The sequence below is a fragment of the Equus caballus genome, chromosome 7 (genome assembly GCF_041296265.1).
Source record: "Equus caballus isolate H_3958 breed thoroughbred chromosome 7, TB-T2T, whole genome shotgun sequence".
NCBI classification, from domain to species: Eukaryota; Metazoa; Chordata; class Mammalia; order Perissodactyla; family Equidae; genus Equus; species Equus caballus.
Window position 1 is genome coordinate 62,139,218 of NC_091690.1, and position 23,523 is coordinate 62,162,740.

The 23,523-nt window shown below is 36.2% G+C and overlaps 1 protein-coding gene across 34 annotated transcripts in view; it reads left to right on the top strand.

The window, feature by feature from the left end:
• Positions 1-20,084, top strand: part of PICALM (phosphatidylinositol binding clathrin assembly protein) — a 103,554-nt gene extending 83,470 nt beyond the window's left edge. For 10 of the 34 annotated variants that reach the window (XM_070274220.1, XM_070274221.1, XM_070274213.1 and 7 more), the window contains 4 exons: positions 1,902-1,925; positions 3,281-3,340; positions 4,845-4,949; positions 18,726-20,084. In XM_070274220.1, coding sequence (XP_070130321.1) covers positions 1,902-1,925; positions 3,281-3,340; positions 4,845-4,949; positions 18,726-18,740 — 204 coding nt within the window. In that variant the 3' untranslated portion in view covers positions 18,741-20,084. Of the gene's footprint in view, positions 1-1,901; positions 1,926-3,280; positions 3,341-4,844; positions 4,950-17,360; positions 17,464-18,725 lie in introns of all 34 variants that reach the window. The other 24 variants (XM_070274217.1, XM_070274215.1, XM_070274223.1 and 21 more) reach the window with 3 other exon arrangements.
• The last annotated feature ends 3,439 nt before the right edge of the window (positions 20,085-23,523 follow it).

Genomic DNA, 23,523 nt, shown 5'->3' on the forward strand with positions numbered 1-23,523 from the left:
TTGCAGAATGCTGCAATATTCCCTACCTTCTCTGTCCTCTGGTCATCTTCATGTGTGAGCTGAAGCAAGGCAGACCCTTGCCTTGTTCCACCTTAGCTGGGAATGAATGCATTGGCAACAAATTTTTTACCACTCTATACATGTCTAAATGACCTCAAAAGCATCACAAGTGTTGATTTTGGGATTACAAACAAATTATAGTAAATAGGCAGATTTGCAAACACAGAATATATGAATAATGAGAATTGTTTATGCTAATTAATTAGTTGGCCTCTTGTACTGAAGAAGTTCTGCTAATGTTTTCAATTACTATAAGATGTGGTTGTCCAGAGTAGCTTTGTGGCTATACCCCTATCCTTTCCTTGGTCAGCTGCTGTTGTACCATTCCAACAAGTCTCCTTGGGTCAGAGAAAACGAATTTCTTCTTGTAGAAAAATTTGATGCATGCTTTCTTGTAAAAGTTTACAGCATTTTGATTACACAGACCACACATTGTAGTCTTCGTATTGTTATTAGAGACCCCCATTTTCCTTGTTATAGTCAGTTTCTTGTTATTAAGTCCCTTCCAGAGCATTGCCCTGTTTTCCTTGGGTTAATTACATGTTAAAATTAGTAGAGCTGAGCTAAAACTACTATACTGATAAAATTTTGTGTGACAATATCTAAAGAGTTTTGTTAACTTCAGTCTTCGTAAGTGGAAAATAATATTGAAATTTAAGCCACCTTTTTAAAGCAGCAGTTTTTCACTGATGGTGATCACTACCATCACTAATAATAAAACCTTGTGTTTAAGTGGTTTAGGTTTTTACACACACACACACACACACACAATCTTGAGTCTTAAACAAGTGTACTCTTAGGGGAGTTTGGGCAGGTATCATCCCAATTTTATGGATAAAGTTAGGTAATTTTTTTCAAGCGCAAAGCAACTAGAAAGCAAATATAAACTGAAATCCGTCCCTCGTGACTTTGAATCCAGTGCTTTCCTCCACTGTAACACACCCCACTGGCTAGGTGATGGTAGAAGACTTGATTAGCGGATTTTATAGCCTCAGGTGTGAATCATACATTGATAATATATGAGGAATGATAAAAATCGAAACGCTGATATGAAAATGCAGTGCATATCTTATTTTGTATTAAATTAGTATTAATCTATATGAACTATTAAGAGTTTGTAGATAGCACTTAAGATTGACTACTAGAATGTAATAGGCATCTCATCATCTAGAATTTGTATGTAAGCTGATGATCAGATAGCAGTATTTCTGACACTGTGTTGTATATGGTAATGTGTATCATCTCTTAAGGGTTTTGTTCAAGTATGTATGTATTTTATAGAGATTCTTTTTAATGCCTAACATTTAGGGCTGGTGATGTGATTCACTACTTAGATAAACTGCTGCTTATGACATTTCTTTACATTTCTAACCTTTTTATTAATCCATAAACACTGTCAAGGTTTTTAAATATTTTTTTAATTTAAAACAACTTCATTGGTATTTTATTAAAATATGTAATGACGTCATACTACAAATTATTTTAATTACTGCTTGCTTTTTTTTCTGTGATAGACATTGTATATGCAACTCTGTTTTGGGGACTCAATGAATTTTGCACTGTTGACAACTACTGATAGATTTTATGTTTTAATGACCCTTGTAGTCAATAAACTATTACGTATGTAAGGGGATGATGCCAAAGACTGAATGTCCCTTGTCAACCTTGATAGTGTTTTAGTAGAGATGTTCTTCCATTAGATACTGGAAATACAAGAGATTTTAGGTAGTTAATGAATGTACATGTGAACTAAAATGCTCTCTGTGTATTTTCTGTTGTGTAAGTACTTGTTCTAATCCAGTGTTATTGCATTATGTAATTGTTCTCCCTGGGAAAAACAGAATGGCATGCATTTTCCACAATACGTAAGTGACCAAAAACTAGCCTTTTTGCAATAAATTGGCATGCTATTAACCACTGCTCTAGCAGAATCTCATAACTTCCAGCTATTACTTGTTTTCACATTCAGATTTTCAATGTGCCAAAAATTCTTCCTAGCATCTACTGATTTCATGGGTATGTTGCAGAATTGATTCTGGTGGTGGCATGGGAAATATAAATTTTTTTTCTTGCTTAATATTCTGCCATTTGCTGCCAGATGGCTGGGTGTCTGTGTGTGTATCTGTGCTGCCACTATGCACTTGATGACTTCTGAATGAAGGGAAATGTTGATTGTGGTAATGTTGAAAATAACAATTGCATGAAATCTTACAGGCTTCTGCTGTACTTGGCAGTTTGTCTACTGCTCTTGCAGCTCTTGGTTTTTAAGTAGGGAGAAACCAGTATAGTCCTACATGCTTACTCAAATACTAAACTTTTAACTGTTCACTTTAGTTATGCTTCATTTAACTTCTCCATGCATATGTTCAAATTGCCATATAATTTCAGTTAATTTTTTATGTTTCAGCAGTGTTATTGGTCTTTCACCTGTATTTAGTTTCAGTTTTCATTATAAGATAACACACACAGGGAATGTTGTTAAGACAGCAAATATATCTAAAATGATTCTGTGCTCAGATTGTGTATGTACAGAGCATGAGTTAAAGTAGGAGGAGGAGTGGAACTTAAACATCGTAGTGGTAGGCAGCTCTTTTAATAAAAGCATTTGCAGAAGATAGTTTAAATAATTTATGGAATAAATCAGAAGGAATGCTAATATACGTACTCCATATAAGAATCATATGCTTCATAGAAACAATCATACTTAATAGTGGTTTAAAATCTTCGGGGTTCTTTGAAAAGAGTGAATGGGGGCCATAGAAACTAACTTTTTTGAAGATCAGACTGTTAATTGACTTGAGATCTTTACATTTTTTTCTTTGCTCGAAAAATGAAGTACTTAGGAAAACATTCAGTAATATTACCTTTTCTGGGTAAACGTTTTTTATGATAGTGATAGGCTTTAAATTTTAGAACTTTGAATATTTTTCAAACTCAGATGATTTTTAAAGCTGTAAAAGCACATTGAAATCTTAGATCACTGTTGTATCTAAGTTTAAATGGTATTTTTTTTTCTTTCTAATAATTCTGCTTTTCTGCTAATTTCAAGACACTTTTCATTGAGCATTAATTGACACAGTTATTAGTGATCACAAGTGTCACATTTAATCACAGCTGTCTTAGCAATTCTTTTTAGTGGAACTACAGCTACTAATTCCTTGGACTCAGTTAAGATACATGCATTATACTTCCTTGTTTATTTTTTCTTTCACCTTGTTAGGCACCCCCCGTAATGGCCTATCCTGCTACTACACCAACAGGCATGATAGGATATGGAATCGTAAGTATTTTTCCGGACACAACTTTTTGAAAATAGGTTAATTCATACTTAACGTACCTTTATTAAAAACTTAACTGATAAAAGAACTTAGTGCCACACACACCCTTAGTGCCTAACACAGAACCTTGTACCATAGCATTGGTTTTGTAAGTATTTCTAGAATAGTCGTCATACAACAGATATCAGTTATTAATGTTCACAGTATTACTGGCTTATTTTTCCCCTCATAACTTTTGCTAGACATCTTATACTTTATTAAAAACTCATTTAAATATTAATGTTAACTCCAATCTTTGTTGCTGTGACCTTACGTTAATACCAATGAGGTCTTATAACCCTAATACTGTAGGAGAAGGAAGGAAGGAATTAACATTTCTTGAATTGCATAGGGGTAAATTTAGTCTACTAAAGGCCAGAGAAATTTTCCTGTGACAACGATTGGTATAGTACAAAAACAGTCCTTTAATCTTTAAGCTGCCCACAGTCCACATGCTAGACGGCCCTTACTCTCCCAACTCTCTTAATATATAGACTCACTGAGATAAGAAATGGAGGTAGTGACTTCAACCAACTGTACATGTTTGAGGAACTGTTGCTGGTAGGAAGCAGTGCTGCATCTGTTGATTTTGCTGCTGTGGCTGCTCTGCTACTTTATTTACACCTTATGGAAGCAGCTCTTTTCCTGCATTTGAAGAAGTTTCACAGCTTTTGGATTGGTGGTCATTACTTAAGAAAGGAGTCTGTGCAAAAACTCAGGCCGTAAAGTTAAAGTGAAGCTCTCACTACAAATAAGAGTCTACTTGAAAGGTTAAATAAAACTTTGTACAAAGATAAAATTTTAGAGTATTGCATTTTAACCAAAATAATGCAATGATCTCTGTGTGTTCTTTTTTGTCACTTATTATGTTAATTTTATACCATGGAGTGGTAGTTTTTAAAGAAAGAGATGGTTGGTTGAAATTCTGTTTTCAGTTACTCAAGAGTGAACTAATCTCTTTGAGTGTAACTTAAACCTCTTCTTGGTTCTCTCTGAAAATGTCTGAAGTAAAATGAAAGAACCATAGAGAGTAAACCTCTTCAAAGAATCAACTGTGTTCACTTGTGATCACCTACATAATAGCATAAGAACTTGATTTGATACACCAAGGCAGATTACTTTGAAATGGCTTAGCTGTTTTAAAGTTTTAAGTTTCCCCATGTCTAAAGCTGGCAAATTTGGAAATTTTTCTGTCCAGATTATTTTGTCTGTTGTACTATAAAAAGGTTTAACTTTTTGCAACTTTTTTATAAACTTTAAAAAATGAGCATATTTAAAGACTTTCCATACAAAAAAATACTCTTAAAAATTTGTAGCCATCAGTCTTATTTGTGTTTACAGGAATTTTCCCTTTGAGTTAAACCAAAGGACTAGTGCTTTTTATCCCTGTCATCCTTGTTTACTTACTCGTAATAAGGAAGATGTGAGTCGACATCCTTTAACTTGATATTTTTTCTATTTTTTTAGCCACCTCAAATGGGAAGTGTACCTGTGATGACACAACCAACCTTAATATACAGCCAGCCTGTCATGAGACCACCAAACCCCTTTGGTCCTGTATCAGGAGCACAGGTATTAATGTGCTACATGTAACTGTTTTAAATGTCCTTGATGTAAGAAAGAACATAATACTTAAAAATCCTTTTATACAACTTGGGAAACTAGTTTTTACTGTTTTTCCTCTTCACAGTGGATGTTATTTGCTTCATATCTTTCTCACCTAAGAGCCTTTGGGTATACTGATTATTTGGAAGGAAAGGACACACAGATTACAGATATTAAAGATGGAAAATTCTTGATAACTGATAGTTGGTGGATCCAGAAGATGGTTTTTCTGAGGTTAAGGAACTTACTTTCTGTTCATGATTCTGGCTTGCTCTCCTTTGTGAACCTGGGAAACCTTGAACTCAGAGCTCCAGTGATTTGGCTTGAATGGTGCTACAACCAAGGGTGTTGCCCTTGAGATGTTTGTGAAACTTGACAAGTCTTCAGAAAGTTGTGAATGTTATTTTTTTATTAGATAACTTCCTGCCACTAAGGATTGTATTTAAAAACAAACCAAAAAAAGGGCAAAAAAGCTTGAAATGCCATGCTGACTTAATTTCTTTAAAAAACTTCTCCCTGTTGTGGTTAGGAGAGGAGACACGAAGTTCGTTATTCACTTCTCTGGCTGCATACTATGGGATGAGACCCTTGTGAAGTGATAGGATGGCTTATCTTTCCATGTCTGTGGCTCTGCTCATGTTATTTAACAGAAATTATTACATGCAGCTGTTAAAGCACTCCTCCTTTTCTTACATTGCTTCCAATGCCAACTGATTGGTTACTTTATGTGTTTAATGCTTATTTAAAAACATTTCCGTGAGCATTTGGTGATGGCCTTGTTGTTCCTTTCCCACTTGAATGCGTGTAATATTACATTTGCCAACTCATATAGTGTTACCTTGCCGTAGTTTGTGTTGATCCAGTTTGAATGTAGTCTCTATGTATTTTGTAGATGAGTGAAACACAAAAGATCCTTTCATTTTTCAGCTTTTTTGAGCGTTGAACTCATTTAATAAATTGGCATCTTGGGGAATGCCAGTAACTGAGAGTGGATAGTGAATGTAGTTCTCATTAAGAGGTAAAATCCATATTCTTTGCAATTCATATATTTGCCCAGATGCCTCTTTTTATCCCCTTGTACATGTTAAAGTGAACTTTTCTTCCTTTAACTGTTCTTTAATCAGTATTTACAATGTAATTTTTTTACAGTGTAAACTTACAATGACGATAGCTGGGAGTCAGGGTGATGCAGTCATTACTGTTTTATAAGTCATTTACTTTTTATGCATTTGTTTTTATAAAATGGATTACGTATACTTACAGTTTCCTTTCTCGTCTATCTTCTATCAGCACTAGTTCTAAGTACTAGCTTAACTTGCTCAAAAAACATAGTAGATTTTGATAATCTTTTAAGATGATGATGATTTCCCTAACTATTGATGTAGTGTTTTCTGGAGATTATATGTCTTCCTCATGTCCTGTGGTTATTTTCTGTAATTCATACTTTTAACTTCAGATATATATCATTTATTTTTAAGAACTAATTTGCTTTTATGCTGTAAGAGATTAAGTGATGAGAACCTAGACGTATTTCAGAAAAAAAGCTACCGTCTAGACTTATAAATTTACCAGGAACTGCTGACTACAGAACTTTTTTCCCTGGTGTGTGTCTAAACCCTGCACTCAGTCTGGATCTTGCCTTGCAAGCTCCTGTGTCAGAAACAGAAGATATCGTCACCTTAAGCTTGGATATTGTCTGACAATTTCCAAGCACTTTCATATAAACTATCTCACCTTATTCTCGAAATAATCTTTAACATAGATGGACCTGGTATCACCATCCCTTTTTATAGATACAGAAAGCTGAGACTTGGAAAGTTTCAGCTACATAAATGGTGAAATTCTGCCTATCCCCAGGAATCCGTGATTCCTGGCCCAGTGCTCACTTGTACTACACTGCCTCTCTACTAACAGGACTGAACCCGTCTGGCTATTATAGTAAGTAACACTGTCTTCCTTTTGTCAGCAGCGAACCATTCTGCAAATTCCGTGGGTTTCCTGCTGGATTACAAACTATATTTACACATTCAGGATATAACTACTATAGCTATAAAGAACATCTTCTACAGTTTTGGCTAATACTTTCAACCTTGAAAAATTTTATGTGAGTTTTGCTTTTTTAAAAAAATGATAAAAATTTTTTAAAATCTTAGTAAAAGTCTACCTTTTAAAAAGATTTCTGACCCCGCAGCGTCTGCTCTTAACCCAGGTTTTATATCCTGTTGTCTTCTAAAATCCATCTCACTCTTCCAGTGAAACACCAAGAAAGTCTGAGAATTTCTATGTACATGAAAAGAAACAGACAGAAATGCCTTTTCCTAATTATTTTATGCCAGAAGAGAAGAGAATGAGAACTTGAGGATAGTAAGTTTCTAGTAGAAATATCAGATTTGAGGTGAGTACTTACGTCTGTATAAATGCTTGAAAAAAGCAGATGAAGGAAGCAAATTGATAAGTAGGAAAAGAGAAAATCAGGTGGCAGTGAAGTAGCTCAGAGAGGCTTTAGTCTCCTCACACAGTCATTTGAATCAACTGAAAGTCAAAATCGTAAATCTTTTAATGTTACTTTTAATTCCTTTTCCCACTCTGTTCTCCATGTGTTTCCCACTTTGCTCTCCATGTGTCACAAAGTCCCGCTGATTGTTCCTCTGCTATCAGTGGATCCACTCTTCTTGCATTCTACAGCCTTCACGCGATTGGAACCTCTGTCTCATGCTTATTTTACAACAGTCTCCCTGTATTCTTTGCCTTTCTAAATTAATCCTTTATGTAGATACTGGAATAATCTTCTACAGGCAGTATTTGCAGCATCTTGTCTCTATACTCAAAAGTCTAAGGAGGTGAATGTAAATATAACTGAACATATAAGCTATCCCCTCCATTTTTCTTCTGTCTTAAAAACTACCTCACAAAGTCTCCCTATTTGTAAGACTAGTAATGAGTAAGTAGGATATTCAGGCTCTTCAATTCTCATGCCTTTACAATTCTCAATAGGTATCTAGTGCTCTACTCTGTCTTTTCCAGAAGTCCTTCATCTGTCATAAAGGAAGTTTTCTCTTTAGTCATTCTTTAATCATCTCTTGTTACTGTCCAGTCTTTGAGATGTAAAGGTCTTTTCCTTATCCTGCATTATTTTCTTTACAGAACTTATCACTACCTCGCATGTGTCTATCTGTCCATCTGTCCATCGTCTGTCTATCCATCCATCCAATCTAGCAAGAGACTCCTGTACTAGATTGTAAGCCTCATAGAAGCAGGCTTCTTTGTGGCTTGTTTACGTCTGTGTCCCTAGTTCCTAGAACAGTGCCTGACCCATAAAAGTTTTTAAATATTATTTGTCAAGTGATTCTGGTTGAAAAGTTTGCTTTTCCATCATGTAACTTACTCTATTCCTCATTGATCTCCCTTTTCACTTACTTCTAACCATTGTCATGATTGATAGCAGTATTCAAAATTGGTTCAATTTGTTGGCTGTAGTGTCCATGAGCTAAAATATTAGATGACTGTTACCTGAGGAATAAAGACACCTTTAATTTCATGATTAAATATTGTTGATGATTTAAAAATTAAACTGTCTTTGAAGTAGGTGTGATTTTCTCCTGCTTTAGTTTTTAATGATTCTTAGCCAGTCCCTTGGATTAATTTTGTCTGTTCAATGCTAGCTGTAACCAAAACAGTTTTCCTTGATGAATTACCTTTTATTTTTTGTCTCATTATTTTACTCTGTTTTTTGGATTAAAAATTGCTTGAGGGGGCCGGCCCAGTGACACAGTGGTTAAGTGCGCATGTTCCTCTTCGGCGGCCCGGGGTTCGCTGGTTCGGATCCTGGGTTCAGACATGGCACTGCTTGGCAAGCCATGCTGTGGTAGGCATCCCGCATATAAAGTAGAGGAAGATGAACGGGATGTTAGCTCAGGGCCAGTCTTCCTCAGCAAAAAGAGGAGGATTGGCAGCAGATGTTAGCTCAGAGCTAATCTTCCTCAAAAGAAAAAAAATTGCTTGAGGACAGGGAATATCTCTTTGTACATTGTTAATGTTAGTTTAAAATGTAAATGAAATCCCACCAAAATAGGAATGTTTTAATCAAATCCCGATTCTACAGCTATTGCCAAAACTCTTCCCCTGCTTCTTGAAGTATTTCTTTTGGGAGCCATTACTCGCCTAGGGCATAACTTGTAGCTCCTGGTCTCTTGTCTACTTACTGTTCTATCAAATTAATAATTCTGAGAGTACCTCAGCCCTCCCAGATATGTTTTGTCGTCTTCTTATTTAGTGAGGCATTTCAAACAGTATCTAGGTCATGCACAATTGCTAATACCTTCTAGATGGCTGTTAGCTCAGACTTTGTTCTGTTCTTTAGGAAACTGTCTTTGTTATAGCTTTAATTTAATAGACTCTACTGTAGTATTGAAATTATGCCTTCTATACACTTACCTGGTCTCTTCCTATTTTTTGTGCTGGTTATTCTGTATTTTTTAGATATTTTTAGGTAGCTATTAGTTCCTTAAAGATAGATATTATGTTCTTCTGTTCATGCCTAAAATGGTAGCTCTTTAAAAAAAAAAAAAAATGTGTTCTACGTTAGTACATCTTCCTAGATGTTTGACTATGTAGAAAATACTAGATCCCTGTGGTTAACACTTTTTTCTCTTCTGTACTTCCTCACAATTTTGCTCAGTATTTTCTTGTTACAGATTGCTAGTGTGTCTGTTAACTTGGGGAGTATAGGGACTCTTATGCCTTCTTTTACTGGTGCTTTATATAAATCTTACTAGTACTTACTGGAATATAAATTGAAATGTCCATTGTTTGCGGCTGTTGTGTTAGTAAGCATCAAACTGTTAACCTAGTTAGTTTCAGTTTTCTTTTGAAAGTCACTGTGATGTGAAGTAACATTCTTTCAGAATGTTTATAAGGCAGTTTAGATGCTGTTGAAGATCTTTAATAGGGGAGGGTTGTTGTGTTTATTATATTCTTAGTACTTCCTTATATGAGAAACTCATACTGATCCCATATCAGTCTGTTTTCTCAAAGCAATATGAAAACCATGGAGTGTTAACATTTGGGCATTTAATTTTTAAAATAAGCATATTAAAAGTTTTGTTGATTTCTTGATTGGTATTAGGTGCTTTTTTATGGAGGATTTCCAGTTTGGGTTATGGAGGATATGGCTAAAGATGCAAAATGGCGGCTGTGTTTTTGTTTGTAATGGCCAATTTTAAGTAAGTCTGACATCAGTTAAGTGTCTGAAAGGAAACAATGGCTTGTTGTGAGTGCTTTTTACCCTTCTAAATGGGGGCACTGTTGGCTTTAGATATTGGAATAATTCAAGTCTTACAAAAAATGGCATTTTTAATGACTTTCTTGTGTGTAAGAACTAATGGCTCTCTTTCCTTTTGGGCTTAGTGGTTGGTTTTTTTTTCCCCTCCACTTTCTTGGTGTTTTAATTGTGGGTGTTGGCAATGCCTCTTCTGTCAGCTGATCTGCCCAGCTGGCTTTCTATGAAGGGGGCCTTTTGCCTTGTCAGCAGTGTGTTGTACTCATTCGTCCTTGCCTAGTAGAAGATGCCATGAGGGAATTTACTTTGGGAATTGGGATTTAGTACCGTAAGTGAGGATGGTTCTGTACTCCCCAGAGCACACCAGAATCAGTCAAAACAAAAATTTGAGGAGTCCTGTCTGCTGATCACTATTGTTAATAAGACAACTTATAGAATAAGACCTTTTTACTGGCTTTTTGCTGAAGACATTCTTTCTAAAAGGTGGAAATATGATTTTTTGTCTTAAAACCAGAGCATATTCATAAAATCTTGGGTGACTGTGAAATTCTATAAAGTCTTCATGATGAACATCAGTGACCATATACAGCGCTGTGTTTATAGAAAGCACAGGGGTCTATTGACTGTCTAAAATTTACTAGGGAAGTTCATTTTAAAAAATTATTTCTCTACTCTCACTTTAACTTTTTCCTGTAGGTTAAATGTAGCCATAAATTCTGGCTGAATTGAAGTTAATTGGGATAGCAAGTTTTAGAGAGGAAGCAAAGCACCACCCCTGGAGTCAGCAGATCTACATTCGAGTCTGTTATTAGTATCCTAGGGCTGCAATCACAAAGTGTACCACAAACTTGATGGCTTAAAACAACAGAAATTTATTCTCTCACAGTTCTGGAAGCTAGAAGTCCAAAAACAAGGTGTCAGCAGGGCCGTGCTCCATAGGAAGATCTTTTCCTGCCTCTTCCAGCCTTTGGTAGCCCCAGTCCTTCCTTGGTTTGCAGCTGCAGCACTTCAGTCACTGCCTGTCACATGGCTTTCTCCCTGTGTCTCTGTCTTCACATGGCATTTCCCTTTTCTTATAAAGACGTCAGTCATTGGATTAGGGCCCACCCTAGTGACCTCATCTTAACTTGATTACATCTGCAAAGACCCTGTTTCCAAATAAGGCCACATTCCTGGGTCCTGGGGGGTAGAACTTCAGCATGTCTTTTTTGGGGATACAATTCAACAGTCTCAACTGTTCTTCTCTCTAACGAGGTCTTTCAGGGCAAGTTGCCTATGTAACTTTGAGGTGCCTCAGTTTCTTTATCTATAAAAATAGATCATTTTTACCTAGTGTAATTTATAGGTTTACTGTAAGGATCAAATGAAAATATTTGAAATTGACTCAGAAATTTGGAGGTTTGTTGTGTTTTTTAATTGATGATTATAAGGACCTTTTTTTGTTTGTTTTTAGAAGAAAATTTTACAAGGTTGCCCTATTTTCGGAAATTGTCCCTGTTCTCAAATTCTAATTTATTATAATACAGTACAGTTTATATTTCTTTCCATGCATTACAAATTATTGTAATAATTGTATTGATTACAAATGATTGTAAATAATTCATAGTTCATTATTTTGCAACCTTAATTATGACTCATTGTTATCTTATGACATCGTATAAACACATAGACAGACACAGGCTACGGTGGTGCCTGGCGGGGTGGGGATGGGGCAGCCCAGCTGAGTATGGTTTCCGTTTGGGCCTGAATTGTCCACATGGCCATGGACTGTGGACATTGTTCACAGGAATCAGACATATCACTCTTTAGGACTATACAGCAGCACTTGAATTGACTCAGCATTTGTGGAGATGGTGTTACTCTGAAGCACCAAGCTTTAGTTTATAATAATTAAAATTTTTATTTGGTCCAATTTAGTGTAGCATATAAGCTATCTAATCTGTTTTGGGGGAAGCGGCAAACCTTTCTTGAAAATATTTAAGTCTAGGGAACTCTTCTCCTTAGATATTTTTAGTGGAAGCCCAATATGTAAATCAGGTAAAAGCAGGTAGCCTCAAGCTCATATGTGGAACACAGTTTGGAATTTTTTTTTAACCAAACAAATGTGCTGTATTTCTAATAAATAGCAAATAAGTGGTGTATTGTAGGTACGTTTAATTATTATTTTGTCTCCTTAATAGTACCAGTTGACATAAGCCTTAGCTTTTCATTGTCTTTGGTCTCCAAGAGGTTATGAAGTTGAAATCTAATGTGAATCAGCAATGAGCACTTTATTCAGATAATTTGAGCCAGTTTTCATGATTCCCGTCCATCAAATGGAATTTTAAAAGAAATTCTCTTACCTTTGGAAGCATTTCTGATGTATGGAGCATGTTGTTTATTTTTAGCCTTTATCAGTTAATAATATTTTTGTCATGAGTTTAGGCAACCTTGTGATCTATTTCCCTCTCCAATTTGGTTTTCTTTAACTTTGTCAGGTTGCCATAATTCTAATGAGATGACTTAAGATGCCATTTTGGAGTAACATATTGCTTTTGTGTTACCAGTTTTAAGTGGTAGACTCCAGCAGTAGTAGTCTTCAGTTTTAGAGAGATTTAGATAAAACATACCTTCAAAGAGGAATGCTCTTAGATCACTGATGCCCTCTAAGACAAGATGAGTAGTGCTTTGAGGGTGACATGAGTAATGTTGGCATAACTTTATGATGTTACTGATGGGCAGAATCCTAAGATGGAGTTTTGTTAAGCCCACACCCAAGAAGCAGTTATCAAAGGCACTAGACTCAACACACAGGGCCCACCCTCTACCTTATACAGTAGAGAAATCCTCTTTTAGCTACCCTTCACAGAGACAACTAAGGAATAGCATTATCTTTAATATAAAATATTGAAATGCAGCACTCTGTATTTGTATCCCTTTGCAGCTGGATTCAAATGCCCCATGAGTGGCCTGGCTGTGTACTAAACATTATCCAAAAAGAAAGTACTGTTCTATGACTCAGTTTTGTAGCTGATGTCTCTGTGGAATCCTCTTAACTAGAGCTGTAGTCTCTGAATGTTTTGATTGCACAGGAATATTAGGAAAATATTCTTTTTGCATGTACCCTCAGAATATGTATATTTATAAATTATATTTATATACTTCTACAACAATATATTAAGTACGTTAAAATGTAAATAATAGAAATTGTAAAAGGGTAAAAATTAAGAGAGAAGTTGTGATATTTTCTTCTAGTATCCCACTTTAGAGACCATTTTTATACAGAGCTTGTTCTATCACCAAAAAGCATTTTAACTTAACACGTTATAGAATGCTTACTATCTGTAAGTCACTGTTAATTGCTGAACAAGAGACAGGTAAGATATGTTTCTTACATCTGGGGAGCCTAAGGTGAGTATAATATGGAAGCACAAGTGAGTGGTTGATAGTAGAGTAAGAACCCTTATGAGAGAGACAGAATGTTGACAACACAGCGGAGGAGCAAGAGCAGCAGATTCTATGACGTTTGAGCTGGGCCTCATATGAGAATAGATGAGCATCTGATTGTAGGTGATAGGGAAGGTTGAGCTAATATTTGAGCAATTGATATATGCCAGGCAATATGCTGGATGCTTTATGTATATGTTCATTTAATTCTCAGGACAGCTATAAAGGGAGATATAGGTATTAGGCATAGATATTCTAAACCTCATTTTATAAAAGAGCCAGGATTAGATTCAGTTCTATCTTTCTACAAAACTCTGCTCTATCATCCCAGGCAAAGGAAGTATACCCATTTTTTTCTTAAGATGTTGACTTTGCTTCTCCAACAAAGACAAAATGAGTCTCTACAGCATTCCTATTTGTTATCCAGGCTTTTGAGTGACTAAAAAATTCAAATGTAAAGGTGTGGCAAAGTTACTTCTAAAACTTTTAAGCACAGCCAATGATATATGTATCAGAGGTTTATCCTTAAATATCCAATTCTTTATTCTCCCATAAGATTTCAGTTGTACTGTCTCACTTTCTGAGACTGCTACTATTTTCTTGTTCTAACCTGAAATTTTCTTTCTTTGGTGTTTAATGGGATTATAATCAAGGAGTAGCCATTTTTATTTTATGATGTTTAGTGTATCAGTAGAATTCTTTTTTTAAAATTCCTTTACTCCAAATATGTTTGCCTTTTATTAAAATTAGCTTATGATTTCTATTCTTATTATACTAAAACACTCTATAACTAAAAATTCTTTGCCCTGGAGATAATGTTGGAATTTTTTTTTTGTTTCAGCAACATTTTTTTTAAAGAGTAGAGGGTGGGAGTAGAGGAATTTCAATGAAGAGTTGCCATTGATTACTTGTAAATTTCAGTATTTTTATTGATATGCTGCTCTTCTTTCACCGTTTCTCAATATTTCATTTTCCTATAAAATGAGAAAGTAAGACTAAGTATGTCTGTATTAGTCTAATAAGAATGACCACTTTGTTTAAAAGGCATTTTAGTTGCGGTGTAGGTGAATTTAATTTCAACAAACTGATAGTCGTACTCATATTTTTAGCTCTGTGGGAATTTTGGTATAGAGAATGTTATTTGAAATAAATGGGCAGAAGGCTGTTTTTGTGTTTTTTGATGGCATATTTGTAGTAGGATTTGACTGGAATACTCAATTACAATTTGTCTTATGCTGGCTTGTAAAATGTGGTGATTTTGCAAATAATGATAGTTGGACTTTTTTCTTTTTTTAAATTCCTTATTCTCCAGTACTTAGCAGTACTACATGTTTTTTAATTTACTTACAAGAATGTTAAGTAGAGTCAGCCCTTTGTAGTTTCAGATGTCTTTTGTAGTCTCAGGCCCTTTTCACTCCTGCTGCTTCTCACCCACCAGGGTCCCGTTGCCCCTTCATGTTCTTTTGTTCTTCCTGCTTTCCTTGAGCACTAATAGGGTTACTGCAGCATATTTACTTTCCTTCTCTTTCCTTGTTTAGTCTCTGAGCTGACTACTTTCTCACCAGTCCATAGTGTGCCTGTGCTTTGGTACAGGTGCCGGGAAGGAGTAGGACCAGATGGTCAAGGGCTGTGTAGCCTGGTCCTTGGCACTTTGTGCAGTCAGCCAAACCAGACTGGGCCATGGTTTCATCTGCTTGAGATGGGTATTGATGATACGAAACTTATTGCAGGATATTAAGTCTTGTTTTCTCATGTTTTAACCTGGCTACATATTTATAGGCAGTAGAAGTATTAGTCAGAAACAAGCACCTTTTCCCCCTAAGAAAATTGATCCTCGTCAATTGATCCTTATTCGTAAGCCTCTAGAACTTCTCTCTGGTAGTATGTTAACAAAATCAGGAGAACAGAAGTAATAGAAGTGTTCCCTTTGACCATTTTCTTCAAGGGCATTTTCCTTGAGAACTGTCAAGTCTTCTGACTGCTGCCCTCATGAAAGCCTCTGATTTAAGAAGACTTCTTAGTGTAGGACTCTCACAGGAGACTTATGATTTGGGGGTTGCTATCTATCTGCAATAAGCAAAATCTTTTGTTGTTGTTGTTGCTTTTGTTTTAATTTCAAATGAAAGAGAAAATCTGTTTTGGAGAGAAACCCAGTTAATCTTAAACTCCTTCCACCTCAGTAACTGTTGGTCACTTTACTTAAAATCATTCTGCTTCCGTGGTCATCCGTGGTTGGGCTGAAGGGGAAGGAGGAGATGTCTTTCCACTTAAGTTGCTCTTTAGTCTGTCTCTGCATGGACGATATTTGAATCTCTACATCCAAACATGCATCCTGTCCTCCCATCTGTAGCTGCTTGTGTAATTTCATCATCCTTCCCATTGTCTCTTCCCATTGTCTTCGAACATTTATTTCTGAGAACAAGGTATGGATTAGGAAAATGACTCAACCACTAATATAACTGAAGATAATTTCTAAACCTGTAAATTGATCTTGACAACAAATTGCATACACTTGTGATGTAATATTTGCTGAAACTCATTGGCTATTCATTCTCTATAGTGCTTTTCTCAAAAAAAAAAAAAATTTTAAAGGCAGAAATGAGATGACTTTGAACCAGCAAAGACAAGATTTTGATGCTTGAAATCCTTTATAGGATTTGAATGTTAAAGTATGAATTGGAACTATTCCACTTAGTCAACTTTGATTTAATGCTCAATTGAACATCCCTAACAGGACAGCTCATTTCATAATATTCCAATCTTATGCAAGGAAAGGGAAAAAAATTGAAAGTTTGTTCCAAACTAAATGGCTCATGTTTGGTTTGAAATACTCTTAAAGTAGGCTTGGTGAAGGAGGTACGTATATGAAAAGGAACATCTTGGTTCTTCAGGAACTTTCTTTGAAGGAATACTAAGGATATGTTATTGAGTTCAACAGTCTACCTGCTTATTGTGTATTCAAATTAAATGATAGGAGCAAATTCCAAGAATCAAGCAATGTATTCAGACAGGAAGCAGAATCAAAGATCTTAAGTATTCCCTATATTTAGGGTAGTGCGGGCCGTTGGATTAGGTGACCTCTAAGGTCAACCTTCACCTCCCAGAGTATCCACATCAACTACAGCATGTCCAGATAAACAGGCAGGAGCCACTTCCGTGTGAAAAAAAAAATGTGAGCATTGAGGAGAGGACTTTCTACCTCTTATGAGGAAGGAAGGAAAGAATATTGCAGCTAGATATGCTTTGGGTCTGGACTGAGGTCAGAATTGGCACAGCTTTTGACAGATAACCTAGACACAGGAAGCCATCTTCCTTCAATTAAAAAAAACACACAATTATGCACACCCTTCTTCCCGTCTCCCACACACACATATGATAAAAGTCTTAACCATGGGTCAACTTTATTGACCTTTTTGGGTAAAAGACTTTATTCCTTTGGAATTTCAGAAACTAGAATTTGTTTTCTGAAAAACACATGCCATTGGATACCCTTTAACTTGACATGTGACTGAAACTTTTGTTTTAATAATTCCATTTTCTACAAAGGCTGCCTTTGTATTTATTAAAGATGACAAAACAAAAACCACTTCTTCTTTCATTACATTTCCTGCTTTCATGTTCTATCATTCTGAGATCTTTTTTTCTTTCCTTCTCTCTGTCTTCTTTTCCCCCAGCTGTCGGCAGCATCCAGCCCCTCCAGTCACAGTCCTCACAGAGCTTCAGGAAAGGACCCTTTTGCAGAGCTCTCTTTGGAGGATTTCTTATAAATCACTTTAGGTATTGCTGCTTGTTGGGGGAGACGGGGACTTAAAGGCTTTAAAAAAATTATCAAACATTAAGCACAATTCACTCTTCTCTTTTGTTTCTTTAAAGAACTCTAGATTCCCCTTCTTTCTCCTTTTCCATTCTTTTAGGTGAAGAATAAAAATAGATCAGGATAGGACGTAAGGACAAACAACTTGTGGGAAACATCTTTTAACATAATTAGAAGGTGTGAAATCAAAGGACCATCTCTCATGTTAACATAGAAGCATCCACGGTTCACAGCAGTTGGATGAGATCAAATACCCACCTTACAAACTGGGTGTTTTAGTCAGTCTTAAAAGCTTTGTAGAGAACAACAGAATTTTACACATTGGATTAGAACTTGATAAGGAGCATCTTTAGTTGTAATATAATGGGCAGGGTACTATAGTTGTGAAGAATTCATTTTAACAATTTATTTAAAGGTTTATATATTATATATGCATTTTCATTTAAAAATAATAACACTTTAAAAAAATGGCTTATTTTTTAAAAATTAAGGGCAAGTGAATACTTATGCCCTTTTTGAGAGACGGATTCTGCATTTGATCTATACTGCCTGTTTTTGCTGGAAGACAGTGTAATTTGTTCTTCTTGGTGCTCTAGCCCCCAATGAGATAAACCTAGATCTTTGAGAGTTTCTACTCTTTTAATTTTGACAACAGTTTATTAGCACATCTATTTCAATAGTGTCTTTGGATGAGCAGTTTAAAGTATATCATGAGTGAAGTATCTGAGTGAACAGTGATACCCTATTGAAAAGTATTCCTTTGTAGCTCTGTCAGATTTTGATTTATATTAGTAAAGAAATGATTTAGTAAGCGTAACATTACTGTTTCCTTAATTATCTCTAATTTTATGATATCATTTGGAAATAATTCAAATTTTGCTCTCCTAAGTGAGATTTTTACATGGAATATTTGTGTTCATGGAGAGGTTTTCTGAACTTGTTGTGGAAAAATTGTTCATTTGGCTTCTTTCTTCCCCTACCCATTGGTTTTTATAATTAGAAAGATATTTGGAAGGCCTTGTAATTAGGCTTCAAAGATTGAGTTCTGGCACATGATAAGCTGATAATATTGACTTTGTTTTGTAATCAGAGTTTGTGATAAGCATGCTATGAGCACTTCTGGGCCAGTTGAGTGGTAAAAGCCACAAAAGCATTTTTGTTTGGGAGAAGGCATCCTACAATGCATTGAAATAACCTAATACTCTCTCTTTTTTTTTTTTTCCAGATACAGTTTATGTAATTAGATGGAAGAGAATGGAATTATTTCAAAAAGACAAGTGCTCAAGCAGCTAATACTTACTTCCAGCAAAATCCAAACTGCTGTCTCTTAAACTCTCTTCTTCCACTAGAATGCTACAGTAACCCAGTGAAGGCCCATGAAGGAAATTGGGACTAGTCTATAGGAGAACATATCAATACAGTTTATAAAGCCAAGAATTGCCATGGTTTCAGACTAAGATCTGTCTTTTTGGTGACTAACCCTTCAGTTCTTTCAACTTCTGTTAATACCCATAATCAGTAACCTACCGAGAAAAGCCCTTATTTGGAAAGTATGAAATTTGTATTTGGAAAAGCTGCCTGGAGGGAAGAGCTGTGTCCTTTACTGTAATGCAACAGGACTCTTCTGGGGGGGATCAAAATCATAATTCTTAATTATGCAGTATCTTTCTTTTCTCCAGTCCTCACAGATATAAAAACAGTAACTAAAATTAACTTTTCTTTTTAAAAAAAATATATATTCAGTTTGCAGTAGACATTCCTTAAGTATTTGTATTTATTTATGATTATCAATTTACATAACATTAATATTGTATCAAACCTCCTTATGAAAATGAGTATGGATGTACACAGTATGTTTGATTTTTATCCATAAGAATGAATCTGATTCAGAATGCTTTCAGCTGGCATACAGAGCACTAAATATTTTAAGGCAAGTCCATAGGTCTGAATCGCTTAAGAATTCTCAGTCTCTATGGGATTTAGGGAAGCATTATAAATGCATTAATCCTTATAGTCAATTCTGTGCCTAGGATTTTGCAAGGGAACAGTTCACTGACTAGGAGAAGCACTACATTTTAAATTCAGCATTAGTGCATTGGGAAGGAACTTTTACTGCTTTGTGCTTGGCATGTCATTATTTTCCATTTGACATTAGGGCCTTTCCAAAATGAATGTGAGGAATTGCTTTCACTTCAAGACTTTCCTTCTTTTCAGTAAAACTCTAGGAGGTGTTATGGGGGGAGGGAAGAGGGCAAAATCCTTGAACCTTTTATTTGGCTCATGCCATGTTATGATCATGTACCTTTTAAATAAGGGGAAATAGTATCTTTAAAGTTAATGTGTAGGCAAGAGTTTAGTTAAAGAATTAAACTGCACTGTTGATCGGTGCTTTGTGTAAATACATCTTAATGTTTAGGTTGAGAGGGGCCTTAAGAAGGACAGTTTGTTGTAGGAAAGCAATTCTGTACATGAGTTTAAGCATACTTGTTGCATTGTCTCTGCAGATTCTATTTTTGTTTACAATATTAAAATGTATGTTAGCAAAAATGGGTGGATTTTCAAATAAAATGCAGCTTCCACAAAACTTTTGTTATGGTATTCTGGTCTGAGGTGCATTTTCTTTTTTCCTTTTTCCTTTTCCTTTATCATCAGTATCATTATTTTTTGCTAATAAAAGTATACCCAGGTGATTATATTTACTGATTTAATAAAATGTAAAATTTATTTGTTTTAATTTCCAAAAAGATTTATCTTTGTACTTTTTGTTACCTTCTGGACTCTTACTGATAAACTGAACTACTTATTAAAGTTGTTCATTTTTGTCTTTTGATCAGATGCCTTTGGTCAGGTAAGTGTAAGGGAGAAAATGCTTTGAGTTTGACATATTGATGCATGTAATTATGTCTGCCAAAGAAACCTGTGACTGTATGTTTCATATTGAATAGTAAGTGGGATTCAGAGTGCACGATAGAGGGATTAAAAGCTTTGCATCGATAAATGTCTGCATAATGTTTGCCATGGTTGGAAAAATAGTCTTTAGCCAATATACTTTGTTAATTTTACCAGTTTTTAAGTTTCACTATTATTAAACCATTTTCATATAAACTGGGAAATTGTACTTTTGTAAGTTAATAATTCCTTAACATTACCAAAGATTTTGATTTGTCTCTTCTGATGTTTGAGTGGATATTATATTTGAGGTCTATGGCTTGTTCCTTTTATATTACAGTATTTTTTTATAGTATTTTTCACTTTGTGAAGAAGCTTTATAAACATTTTCATCTTTTGATTCAAACAACTGTTGCGCTTGTTGGATAAGTTTTATCCATATTTTACTTGTTTTACTGATTAAAACCAGGAGCCAGAAAAGGAACTTGCTAACGTAGATAAGCAAAGGCAGAGAAGTCAGTCTTTGCTTTCGTGGTCCATTGTTCTCTCTGTGACCTGCTATTGTTCATTCAAATGTGTAAACTGAAAAGAGAATTATTTCCCTCTGAGGTCTAGACTGATAACCATTCTTTATTCCCAGATGGTCTTCTCCTGTCGAGCACATTTCCTGCCTCCTGCTCTGATGCCCAGATATCATTGACAAGGAAGAATGCAAAACACATGATTGTGTTAACTTTAATCAAAATATAATAAGTGAAGTAAATCAGCTGTTGAATGCATGACTCCGTCAGGTTGTAAACCTATATGTGCCCACACCATTTGACTACCCAACTAGCAAGTTGGTAGTGGCTGCAGAGAGAGAGGTTATTAGCAGAGGGCAGCTGTACCCATCCCAAATCATTTTCAAAATTAACTTTTTGCTTTTGATTTAACATCTCATTATTATCGTTCAACTTCAACTTTTTTTTTTTTTAAAGATATCCTTTTCTTAATCAGTAACTATGAGCATCCATATTTAGGAAGAGACGTTTTGTTTGACTAAGAATCTTTTGCGTCTTCACAAGCTAGCAAAACATGACTCCTGGAAAATAGGCCAGATAAGTTTCTCTTTAAACCAAAATAATTTCAAGATTCTTCTCTTGTTCGTCATCAACAACAAACATGTTTCCGAATTCAGAGTACTGATGCAAATGCTTATTCTTTAGCACTCCATGGAGAAAATACGTCTCCATTCAGGGTGAGTGTGGCTTCTGTGTGTTCAGCAGTGACTGGGTCACAGAGTGGAGAGGCCATAGCACTCAGCCAGATGAACTTATTACTCTTACCTTCCATAAAACATGACTGCAGCTTCCATCAGAGGCCTCTGCAACCAGCTTAGATCTTTGTTCTGCCACACTTGCTACCTTCCATGGGTCTGACTAGCCCTTCTGGAATTCTGCTGTCTGAAGAGGCTCTGAATGGAAAGGCTGCAGTATCATCTTCCATGCAGTCTGTCTCAGAAAACCTCAAGCTGATTGCTTGCTAGTATTAAGAATTGGCATTGTATTTGGTGTGTCACCAACCAGAAGTGTTTTCTAAGTCTCTAGTATTTCTCGTCTTGTTTTGGTATAAACACTTAATAAATGTCCCATTTGTTATTGTTGTAGCATGCAGCTGTGATTTTTATGCTGCATGAAACTACCCACATTGTCAAGAGTTGTATAAAGTTCTTTGTGGTATTTTCTGGGGGGGCAGATGTGACTTATCTTGAGGCGGAGTAGGTTAAACTGATTGTAGACAGCTAGAAAGAAAAAAGTGAGAAAAAAATTTTATGGAAAGTTTGTTTCCTACTAGTTTCTCATTCAAAATAGCATTTCTTTCATCTGCTACAAAAACTAATTTCAGAGTTGGTTTTGAAATAAAAATTGCTGTGTGAGAATCACCATGGGGAGCTGAACCTCAGCCTGTCTCAGCCTTCTGCAGTCGGGCAGCCTGGCTGCCTCCCTTGAGCCTGAGCGTTTGGTGGCTGGCCTGTACTCCCGATGAACAAGTGCTGAGTTATCATGCCCTTGACTGGAACTGTAGGGAAGGAAGTACAAGAGAAGTAAGGAGCCCCCCTCCCCTCGCCCCCGACTCACCTGGATTTCAGGCTTTCTGCACTAATCTGCAGAACTGAAAATTGAGTTCCTTGGCCTTTCAACACCACTACGTGGAAGCATCAAGCATACTACACTGGCACTGCCATCTAGCTTAGTGGCCATCTTAAAAGGCACAAAGTAAAATCTGCCTTTCTCTCATCATTTCTGTCCTGAAGTAGCGTCGAAACTGAAAAGCCTTTCACTTCCGTGTAGTTGCTTGTTCAGAGGAGCCTTCAAGGGCTTAGCAGTAGGATGGAAAGATTCAGATCCGAAGAAGCCCAACAAGCAGGTCATAAGAGATAGTGAGGATGGCTGCACCCATTGTTTGGTGTTCATAGCAGCTATTGAAACATACAACAGTCTCTTTCCCTGGTTCCTGGCACAGAGCTCCTAAAACCCTTATAATTTCTTAAGTGGTGAGAGCAGTAGGAGCATCTTTTGTTCTAACATTTAGTCTTTGACCTCAGTTGCTGACACACATTTCCGAAATCCCTTGGAATTTTCTGGGTGATAGGAGTGTCTCTTTGTTCTAATGAGGCTACTCTTGGGCTCCTGGATAACTTCAGCATGGGGGCTGGTCACCAGAAAGACCAAGCCAGGATTAGAAGTGGAGTTTTCAGCCCCAACCCCGTCCTCCAGGAAGGGGAGAGGGCCTGGAGACTGAGTTATTGGTCAGTCATGCCTACGTGATAAAGCCTCCATAAAAAAGCCCAATATTAAGGGGTTTGGACAGCTTCTGGGATGGTGAACACATCCACGTGCCAGGAGGGCAGTGCATCCCAACTCCATGGGGACAGAAGCTCCTGCATTTGGGACTCTTCCAGACTTTACGCTATGTATCTCTTCATCTGGCTGTTCACCTGTATCCTTTATCATATCCTTTATTATATAATAAACTGGTAAGTGTTAAGGGTTTCCCTGAGTTCTGTGAGCCATTCTAGCAAATTACTGAACCTAAGGGGGGGGGGGGGTCACAGGAACCCTGATTTATAGTTGGCTAATCTGAAATACAGGTGA